Raw genomic sequence first — 11,522 nt, 5'->3', positions numbered from 1 at the left:
TTTGAAATGTTCTTTTATTGTATGTTTGTTTTCTTTTTAACTTTTTTTTTCATACAGTTGATTTAAAAAAGAAGGGAAAGTTAAAAAAAAAAAAAAAAAAAAGAAAAAAGACAAACAAGGAAAAAAAAAAAAAAGTTTTAGTGCCCCCTTGAGGAGCCTGTGGAGAATGCAGGGGTATTTGCCTACCCCACCTTCATGGTTGCTAACATGACCACAGACATAGGGGACTGGTGGTTTGATGGGTTGAGCCCTCTACCATAAGTTTTACCCTTGGGAAGACGGTTGCTGCAAAGGAGAGGCTAGGCCTCCCTGTATTTGTGCCTAAGAGTCTCCTCCTGAATGCCTCTTTGTTGCTCAGATGTGGCCCTCTCTCTCTGGCTAAGCCAACTTGAAAGGTGAAATCACTGCCCTCCCCCCTACGTGGGATCAGACACCCAGGGAAGTGAATCTCCCTGGCAACGTGGAATATGACTCCCGGGGAGGAATGTAGACCCGGCATCGTGGGATGGAGAACATCTTCTTGACCAAAAGGGGGATGTGAAAGGAAATGAAATAAGTTTCAGTGGCAGAGAGATTCCAAAACGAGCCGAGAGATCACTCTGGTGGGCACTCTTACGCACACTTTAGACAACCTTTTTTAGGTTCTAAAGAATTGGGGTAGCTGGTGGTGGATACCTGAAACTATTAAACTACAACCCAGAACCCATGAATCTCGAAGACAGTTGTATAAAAATGTAGCTTATGAGGGGTGACAGTGGGATTGGGAATGCCATAAGGACCAAACTCCACTTTGTCTAGTTTATGGATGGATGTGTAGAAAAGTAGGGGAAGCAAACAAACAGACAAAGGTACCTAGTGTTCTTTTTTACTTCAATTGCTCTTTTTCACTCTAATTATTATTCTTGTTATTTTTGTGTGTGTGCTAATGAAGGTGTCAGGGATTGATTTAGGTGATGAATGTACAACTATGTAATGGTACTGTAAACAATCGAAAGTACAATTTGTTTTGTATGACTGCATGGTATGTGAATATATCTCAATAAAATGATGATTAAAAAAAAAAAAAAAAAAAAAAAAAAAGAACATGATCCCTTCTGGGGTACATACAGCCTCCAAACTACCACCTATGAGAACAATACCTTTCAGAGTTGTAAGATGAGTTACATGAAGGTTAGATGAGTCATTGTGTTAATCACTTTTTGTGCTAATCACTTTTTGGATATAGTCTCTGTCCTCAAATGCATTTAATCTCTTTTCCTAGAAAATGCTGTAAGGATACGTCCTCTATTTTCATCCAAGTCAATGATACTTAAAATATTAGGACAGGGTCTCAGAAACTTACCTGTTACATACCACCGGGAATCTCTCTTTCAGATGACATTAATTCATTCATTAAATTGGCATCATTTTCCAAAAGCCATTCCATCTAATTATCCTTACAATTTGTCCACATTTCACCATCTTGTTCTTAAGAATATCAATATGGTAATATTTTTGATAATATTTGACAAACTTTTATCAAATAGCTTTTTTAAGTGCAGATGAACTAGAACTACTAGGTATACTTCACTTAGTAGTCTAGTAAGCTTACCAGAGAAGGAATTGTGTTAGTATAATATGACTTGTTTATAGGGAGTTCTGAGGGCAGCAACCTTACCTTTTATATCTGGTACACAGCTCATTAATGTTGGCTGAATTCCAAATTCTATGAAAGCAGAGACTAGAATTGATTGTTTACTGCTGAATCCCCAATGCCGTGCACATAGTAGAAGCTTGATAAATGTTTTTTGAATTAATAAACCCATTCTTGCTTTTATGATCACTGTTTCTTCTCTATACAACCACCTTATTAGGAACTTATTCTTGACTCTTGCACAGATTTATTGTCTGTAGTTGGCTGAATCTGCCTTCAATACCTTTTGAAAACTGACATAAGATCTACCCAATCTATGTCTTCTGAAATTGTTCCAGAAGTAGTTCTCCGTTATTCCTCCAAATTCTCCAAGATTCCTCTGATGCAGGGAATCAGACATTAACCAAAATAACTAAAATAGTAGTATGGCAGATAAAAAAAAAAAAAATGTTATAGAGAAAAATAAAGGAAAATGAGCTAGTTAAGTGCTGGGGTACTGGGATGGAACGAGTGAGGTACTATGTTTACAGGTGGTTCATAGAGGCTTGATCCAGAAGATTTATGGAATTTGATCAAAACAAGATGGTTTAAACCAAGGATGTGGAAATTTAGAAGCAGTTGCCAACCTTCTATTTTCCATGTGGAATGAGTTGCAGAACAAAAGCCTGTTAGAAGGAAGAAGAATGAAAACAACAAGAGAGCAGCATAAAAGAAGGATGCAGAGGGTGGAAGTGGAGGTGGGGAATCTGTTAGTGAGTTCCTAGGTTCTGTGTAGTATTCCAAGTATACCTATAACAAATCCGAAGCTGATATGAGTCAGTTTCTGTTGTTTCCAATCAAAAAGTCCTAACTCATTCTTATATTAAGTAGGACAACCTGTGAATTCAAGTCTTGGCCAATGTGGGAGACATTGGTTACCTTAAAAAAGTAGAGCTTGGTAATTCTGATGCTGTATTAGGGTTTTCCAGAGAAACAGAACTCTCTCTCTCTCTCTCTCTCTATCTCTGTCAAGATTGATTAATTACAGTAATTGGCTCACATGACAGTGAGCATTGGCAAGTCTGAATTCTAGGGCGGGCAGGCGCAAATTGGAAACTTCAAAATAGGTGATTCTGAAATGTGGCACATCTGAACTCTGTTGGGCAGTCTGCAAGCTGGAAACTCCCATGAAGGTGCAGTCAGTTGTGTTCCCCAGGAGAAGCTGGCTGGCTGAAGAAAAGGCAGAAATTCTTTCTGATCTCTGAAATCCTCAGCTCTTGCTTTAAGTCCTCCAACTTATTAGATGAGTTGATTCCCCTCATTGCTGTGGACAGTCTGTAGTCTCCTTCGTTGAGTGTAGATGCGATCAACCACAGACACAATCAACTGACTAATGATGTAAATCCATCTATGAAATTCCCTCACATTATCAATCAGGTCAGTATGTGTTTGACCAAACAAACTGGTCACCATAACCTAGCTAACGTGACACATGAAATTAACCATCATGGATGCCAAGCAGGCAGATTTGATAACAGAGTAGAATTAATTTTTCTGTGTCCTGGCATCCCAGAAATCCAATGTGTAAGAAATATCCAATTTTTTTGTATCTTTCAAATGAAATTAACTGATTCTTCACTGGGTTGGTGGAAAATTCAAATGTAAGCATTCTTTGTTATTCCTGGTTCTGTCCTGTCTCTCTGCTCCTTACCTCAGGGTCACAAAAGAATTAGGGAGGCTACCATGTCCAGAAAATTGGAGGAAGGCCTTCTAATCTCTGAGTCATCATTGTTTAAGCCTGCAACCTTCCCTTAAAGTCCCTGGCTCTCTGCTTCCATGCCAAGGGGAGAGCATGGAAGTCTTTGCTGAGGCAGAAGGACACCTGCCACCTTTCTGAAAAAGATAAAATCTCAAAGCTGGGTCCAGGTATCCACTAATACCCGGATCTGCCAATCTTACAGTTTCTCCGTCCTTATTCTCCAAATAAATCTCTTCTCTTTTGGCTTCCGAGGTAACCCCTCCCCCTCAACACACACACACTCACATAATCTTTTTGGTGAATTTAGGATTTTATAATATGTGAGAATGAGATTAAGTTTAACTTTTACACAGGATAGGTGTGCCTGGCAGGGTGGGGCAGTTCAGGAATTGGCAGAAAGTTAAAAAGACAAACTAGTCCACAGTCAGTCCCCTTGTTTATCCGCCCACCATCTACTATCCTTGCAAGGTGGAGACTTGGGGTAGAGGTTCCCAAAATAGCCTCATAACTTGTTACCAAACTAGTCCAGACTGGCTCTAAAGAGGCCTGAGCATAACCGTTATAGTCAGGGGTGGAAATTTGTTCCAACCATTCCAAATATTGCAAATTCACCCAGGGAAACTTATTTCAAATGTTTCCAATTTGTGCTGGCTGCATGTTTCAAATTTGCGCTGGCTAGTTAGGCTTGTCGAATAGAATGTAACCTCTGGAGTATCCAGCCACTGGAGAAACGGGAGAGACTTGCAGTTAGGTGTAGGAAATAAATTCTGCTGGGTCTGTTGTTCTGAGCGCCAACCCCCCATATTTTGGTCGGGCGCCCATTCTTGCAAGATGGTGAATAAATTCTTTTCTTCTCCACAATTGGGTGAGCGTTTATTCCTTTTAGGAATAGTGCGTGTTTCTCACATAATAGAACACAAGAGTAGGTGACTTCCTTCTAGCAGCTATGGCTTTCTAACCCGCAAAAACTCCCCAGACAAAAATTTAGTGAAGGCCTTGTGATCTAATTAAAATGAGCAAGGGTGGAAATTCAGTAAGAACTTGTTCTGTCATGTATTTGTTGAATGAACAGGGACACATTCAAACGGGGTCCCTAACTGATGATCCTGAGCAGCTAATTGGCATCATCAGATTATATATTTATGTCCAAGGGGAGGTTGAGGAGAAATAGTAACTATAAGGAGATGTGGGAAAACAAAGAGGACAAACTTTGTCTCATAATACTCACAATACCATTTAATTTACCTGGAAAGTAACATGAAGAATTTTCCTCCACTCTGTTTTATAACAGCATCAGAGCAATGAGCTTTGCTGGGAAGGGAAATACTTCTATAGGAAGGACTCAAATTGAAAGTAAGGTTTAATTTTGCAGTGTAAAGAGGGGGTTTGTATTAAAAATCTTAGAATTATTAAGAATTACAGTGGAAGGGAGAAGGGAGTGTAGGGGTGCAAGAAGGGGGTGTAGGGTGCAAGAAAGGCCTCAAAATTAGCCAGATATAACAGTGTCGTGGCCTAAAAGTTACTGCTGGGCATTTGAAGGCTTTTATTTATTTATATTCCTACTATGTAATGGCATTTGAGATACAGTAGTAATCAGGGTAAACAGGTTTCTTGCTCTACTAGAACTTACACTTGAGTGTATTTTAATTGTGAACCGTGAATCTAAGAGCACGATAGATTAGATGAAGCAGCGAGCTAACGGAGCCATAGTTCTTCACAAGCAGCAGCAAAAGTCAGTATTTTAAGTTTTCAGTTGGACGCTTGTTGCCCTTAGTTGCATGGGAGTGTGGTGAAGAGTAGGGGGTAGGAGGAAACAGGTTGAACAGATTTCCCGTCAAAAGTATACAGACTAGTTATACTTATACCGGGTTCGGTAGTTGCGTAGTGCAACTCCATATTATTCCTGTAGCTTCGAACTAACCCCACTTAAAAAGCACAGAATATTATAGAAGAAAAACGACTCCGTCATAAGTCTCAGAAGCCTCCGCAATCCCCTGGGCCTACGTGTGACAGCCATGTACTACAATTCCCACAAGCCCCTGCGATGCCCTCCCCGCGCGGCCCTGTCAACTCAGTTCTTCATGTGGGAAAGGATAAGGCGGGGATTAGGGAATTTTGGGCGCCCTCTTGTTGCGTCATCAGTGTGCGCCTAAAGTAAAACACAGATCTGGGCCACAAAAGCATGGCAGGTGCTGAGGCGGCGTTGGGTTCGTCGTCGTCTTTGAAAACAGATACAGCTCCAGTCCCTAAAACTGCAGAAACAGCCTCAGTAATGGCCGCTACGTCGCCAGCGACGGCTGCAGCCGCGGCGGTTGTGGCCGCGGTCAGGACTGGGTCCGAAGCCCGGGTCTCCAAGGCCCCTTTGGCTACTAAGCTGCTGTCCCTGAGTGGGGTGTTTGCTGTGCACAAGCCCAAAGGGCCCACTTCAGCCGAGTTGCTGAATCGGCTGAAGGAGAAGCTGCTGGCAGGTATTGCAGCCCGGGTGGGGACGAGGCTGAGGTAATCGGTGCGAAGGGAAAGTCGCAGAGAGCACACTGGGCTTATTTTGCGACGCTCATGGCTTAAGAGCTTAAAGGAAGGGAAAGGGAGAACGACCATGAAATTATCTCCGACATAAATCTGGGGCATTTCGGGCTTGGAATTTCCCTGACGTGAACTCCTTCAGCCTAGTTGGCAATTGTCGCTCTCAAGAGGAAAAACAAACCAAAAACACCACCACAACAAACTTCTGCTCTTGGGCAAGCAGACCGATTTTTCTATAATTTTATCTTCTAGGAGCCTTTTGTTTGGTGCGCATGGATGTTTCCGTCTCCCCCCATGGAAGCGCTGGCTCTGTGCCTTCAAAGTTACATTCTTAAAAATATTTTGGAAGTGCAGACATACTTAGTTAAACAAGATTTATTACAGTGTTTTCCACATTTTGGTGGGCATAAGAATTACGTGCAATCTCTTGCAGATTCCTCATCCCTACCTAGAGGTTCTTATTCTGGGGAACTGGGGTACTTGTAGGAAACTGCAATTTTAAACATTTGCTCCAGGTTTAAGTAGTCTCTGGCCCATATTTTGAGGGACACTAAATTTTACTTGGTCACTCTCTAACGGCATTCTTTTTGTTTGTTTGTTTCTTCATATACATTGGGAGAAAATGAGAAAAGTCTAAAGGTCAGATGGTTCATGAACTGGGTAGATCATTTCAGACAGCGATGTCAAGGAACTTTAAGTTTGTTGAGCACCTGTAATAAACCAGGCTTGTGCTAGCCTATAGAGACATGAAGATAAAAGATACTGTCCCTTCCCTTAACCCAGCTCATAGTTTAGTAATTTCTTCAGCCTTTGGTGGTAAAATTGTTGTTTAGTATTCAGACCCTCCAGAGTTTGGCCCTGGCCCATCTTTCCATTTAACCTATACAGGTACTTTCTTGTAACATAGTTTACTATACTCTAGCAAACTTTATATGTGCATATACATATATATATATATATATATATATATATATATATATATATATATATATACACACACACACACATATATATACACATATATATATATATACACACACATATATATATATATTATAAAAGCAGATTATCCTGATATGAATTTGTTAATAACTGACACAGAATACAGATTTAAATGTTCCTTAGTAAATAAGTATACTCTTGCAGATATTTTATTTCAATGCTATACCTACTCATCCTTTGGTTAAACTTTTCTTAGACTTTGTTTCCTGTAAGTTCATATAGGGGATGTTGAAGGGATGAATTGCAGCAAGGGCAAGCTTTGTGGTACCAAAGGTTTTCCTTCATAGCATTGGTACTTTCATTTGATCTGATTTGTTAGCTAAACTATGGGCATTTTGATCCTCAAGGTAATGATTACCATTCTTTCTTTCAGGGAGGTTTGTGATAAGGTCAAGAGCCACATCTTGGCCTTCTAGTTAATGTGTCCAATTATAACAACCAGTTAAAACTGATTGTTTCAAAGCTGTTGCTGACATCTTCGGGAAGCCACTCACTCAGATGTAGACATTCTCATTCCCTCCATTTCTATATGTTTGTGATTGATGTATTCTATATTTATGTCAGCTCGACCAGGCTTCCCAAATGCCACTGAGAAAGTTTTTAAAGATACAGATTCCAGAACACCACATTCTGATGCCAGCCACAGTCAATAGTCATGGCTTATTAACATTCCTTGCTTTCCTTTACAATGATTCATGTCGTAATGCAATCTCTTCTTTTTGTCTGTCTGAATCTTTCAGAGCCTAAAACATAATAGAATTTTATAGCTAGTGTTGGGGATTGAGTTATGTATTCCACAAAAGACATGATCAAGTCTTAATCTGTATTTCTGTGGGTGTGAACCCATTTGTAAATAGGACCTTTGAAGTTGTTATTGTTAGTTACAGTGTGGATTCATTTGTGAATAGAATCTTTGAAGATCCAATTTAGTTCAGGCCAAATTAAATCAGGGAGGGCCTTGCTCCATATGACTGGAGTCCTTATAAGGCAGAGGAAATTCGGACACAGTCTGTCAGTAGAACCAGAAGTCAGAGAATGAAGCAGATTGCCACGTGATGGAGGCAGAGATGCAAGCATAGGAACCCTCAGGGTTGCAGGAAGCCAGCACCAGAACAGTACAGACTCAGAGAAAGAGTGGCCTATCAAGACCTTGATATTAGACCTATCCTCCAAAACCATGAGACGATAAATTCCTGATGCTTAAGCAGCCCTGGCAATCTGAGAAGTAGAAAAGACCTTAAAAAGTATTCATCCATGATTGGTACCAATGGAATGAACCAAATTCCAATATGGTAGAGGTGGTATCTCTTTAAGCTTATAAAGAGGTAAATTGGGGCACAAAGAGAAGATAGTAAATTAAGGCGTTTCATACTCCAAGGAGCATCACGCTGGAAATACAAATAGTTCCCCAAAAGGTTTCTATAAAGTCATGCATGAGAGATCTGTAATGAGTTGCAAATGAAGGTTGAAGTGTTTGAAGCCTATGCCTAGCCTTAAAGATTTATGTTGAAGCAGACAGCCATGCCCTTCCAAGCATGTTGATGTTATCAGAGAGCATTCCAGGACTGTGTTCCACTCACAAGGGTTCTGACTCAATAGAGTGGTAATTATATCTTGAGGTTGAGCAACCTCGCATATCCTCTTGGCCATTATAATCTGGCTTCTCCACTTTCCACTGTTGCTTTGCTTTTGCCTTTTCCTTTCCCTGTCTTTCTTCTCTTTCCTTTTTCATTTGCTCTATTTTTTTCTGTGTCAGTGATAATGTAAGGAAGGTTCAGTGGGTTTCAGTATGGTTTTCCCTGCTCCTTCTTTCATTTAAAGACCAGTAGCTAGTATTTTCTGTTTATTTCTTATTATATGCCAAAGTAATAATAATAATAATAGCATTGCTATATTGCTCCCATAGTTTCCAAGCACTTTCATATACATTATTTTATCTTTATAACAGGAATATGAGATAGGCCAGGCTGGTAAACTCTCTTTTAAAATGTGTATACTTGGTAGGTTAAGATGCAAGTAGATGATGAATGAAGCTGTTAGCTACATCCCACATAACCTTTTATTGACATTAAGCTCCTTTAAAGAGTTAAGTTTTGATTAGGAGAGGGAGACCATGAATGTGGGTAGTTTGGGCACTTAATATACTTAGAAGTACGCCCTGCATGAGATGTACTTCCATCTTTTAGGTACCTTGGAGAACCAGGAAAGAACTTCCAGGAAACAGAAGAAGAGATGTAGTAAATGGAATTGAGCACTTTTTAAAACTACCTGCCCGTATCAAAATTTAGCATCTTTTCAGCATTCTCTGTCTAATAGTGCACCAGTAATCAGGTCTTCACTACATTTTTGTCTGTTAGCCTGGGCATTTACCTACTTCTAAAAATGTTTGTTTCTTAGAAAATGAATTCCGGTTTCTAGATAACTAAACTAATTTTGGGATACCATTCCTTTGTAATTTAGGGACAGTTTATACATTTTTAAATGTATTTTGCTAGTGGTGTTATCACAGTCTTCATATGACAAGCTTGTATAATACTTTTTATTTTTTTGATAATTCATCTCCCCCTTTATACTTCTGGAGAATCTACTCTATTTGTCTTGGTAATTACCTTTTTTTTTTTTAAATCATAACTACTTTCATAGAAGCTGGAATATCTTCTACCGAATGGACTAAGAGGAAAAAGCAGACTTTGAAAATTGGTCATGGAGGGACCCTTGACAGTGCAGCCAGAGGAGTTCTGGGTAAGAGATATGAATGGAAGTTTAATGTAACTGTCACTTAATATCAGAAAGAAATACTGGTTAAAAACAAATAAGATTGGCCAAAGCCTTGCTGTTTTCAGTCTACTTAGGACTAACATATGTATACACATGCTAGGGTATATTTTCTAAAATTTTTTGTAACTGCATCCATAGTCACAGAAGTAACATTCATTCGGATTCCCCATCTATACTCCCCCACTCCAGAAACAAACTTCTGTGGAACAGTACTTACCTTTCTACATGCAATGTCCTCTGGTGTTTTATATTCTGTTCTTTTTTTTTAAATATTGAGGTAAAATTCACATGGCATGAAATTCACTGTTTTAAAGTGAACAATTCAGTGGCATTTACTACATTCACAATGTTATACAACTACATACCTCTATTTCGTTCCAAAACATTTTCAACACCAAATAAACCTATTTCATTTAAGTGTGGATTATAACCCATTAAATTGATTTCATGATGCACTAATGGGATGTGACTTATGGTTTGTAAAATACTGTGCTACAGTATCCAATCCATTTTATTAGAGCTAAAATTAGATACAAACAAACGATAAAAACAAACCCTGATCTAAGCTTTCCAGTGCTAAGTAATGCTAAGGAATGGAATCAATGTTTATTTAAAAGCAAATGATAATTTTGGTGAAGAAAATGATCTTTTCCAAAAAAATTAGAAACAATGTATGATCTTGCATTTTCTAAAATTATAAATTATCTAATTCATGTCAGCAAGAGTATCTTTAATTGAGATTAAAATAGAAACAAATCATAATGAAATACATTTTTCTCAATTAGAAGACTTGAATAGGCAAATTCCCACACCAAAGTTATTGTTCCTTACAATAACTAATGATAACCATTTATTGTGTACTACTATGCATAAGGTCCTTGGCTGAGGACATCATAAACTATATACTTTAATCCTTATTATAAACCTATGAGGTAAGTATATCCCAATTTTACAGAGGAGAAATGAAGATCCTTTGTCATAAGGTAGTGAGTGGCAAAGCCAGGATTTGAACCCACTGTCACAGCACTCTGAACGCAGTACTCCAGGTAGCTTCTACCAGTCAGAGTTGCCCTTCAGTTGAGGTCTATGTGTCATAACTGTTCTATTCTTACTGTTTTCCAAGGCAACAATACCATAAATACAAAGGCAGAGAGGATAAGTTATGCTGCTGACTTGTGAATGGGCCCATTGTTTTTCATTTATGGTGGGTTGTTCCTCACTGATTTTCAGAACAATGGTTGACATTGAGGATAGTGAATGAAATCAAATTTATTTTTCACCCTAGCCTAAAGGATCCTGTTGAAGCCGCCTTTTTAGTTATGAAGGGTTGGCATTTGGCTGAAATTTGTCCTTGTGGAGATATTCTTTTGGAAAAAAAAAATTTCCATTTGGAGCCTGTTCAAGTTTGCTAATGCTGCTGTTATGGAAAATACCAGAAATGGATTGCCTGTTATAAAGGGGATTAATTTAAAAATTCACAGTCTTAAGGCCATAAGAGTATCAAAATTAAGGCATCAACAAGAGGTACCTTCATTGAAGAATGGCCGATGGCGTCCGGAACACCTCTGTCAGCTGGGAAGGCACGTGGCTGGCATCTACTGGTCCTCTGCTCCTGGGTTGTGTTTCAAAATGGCTTTCTCCAAAATGTCTCTGGGCGTCTGTTCTTCTCTCCTCCCTCTCAGCTCCTCTGTGTCCTTGCTTCTTTCTTCCAGGGGCATTTCTCTCTAAGCATCTGGGGGTCCTCACTTAGGCTTCTCTGGGGCAAACTTGGCTTCATCTCTTAGGTTAGCATTTCCAGACCTCCTTCTGTCCTCCTTTCCAAGCATCTCCAAGCGTCAGCATCAGTGT

The 11,522-nt window shown here is 39.3% G+C and overlaps 1 protein-coding gene across 2 annotated transcripts in view; it reads left to right on the top strand.

Annotated features, from left to right (window-relative positions):
• Positions 1-5,537: 5,537 nt before the first annotated feature.
• TRUB1 (TruB pseudouridine synthase family member 1) overlaps positions 5,538-11,522 on the top strand; it is a 61,910-nt gene continuing 55,925 nt past the window's right edge. For both annotated transcript variants that reach the window (XM_037805182.1, XM_037805181.1), the window contains exons 1-2: positions 5,538-5,839; positions 9,540-9,638. In XM_037805182.1, the coding sequence (XP_037661110.1) occupies positions 5,554-5,839; positions 9,540-9,638 (385 nt within the window). In that variant the 5' untranslated portion in view covers positions 5,538-5,553. The remainder of the gene's footprint in view (positions 5,840-9,539; positions 9,639-11,522) is intronic.

Source organism: Choloepus didactylus, chromosome 15, assembly GCF_015220235.1.
Source record: "Choloepus didactylus isolate mChoDid1 chromosome 15, mChoDid1.pri, whole genome shotgun sequence".
Lineage (NCBI taxonomy): Eukaryota > Metazoa > Chordata > Mammalia > Pilosa > Megalonychidae > Choloepus > Choloepus didactylus.
The sequence above is the reverse complement of the archived record's forward strand: the minus strand, read 5'-3'. Positions and strand labels throughout refer to the sequence as shown.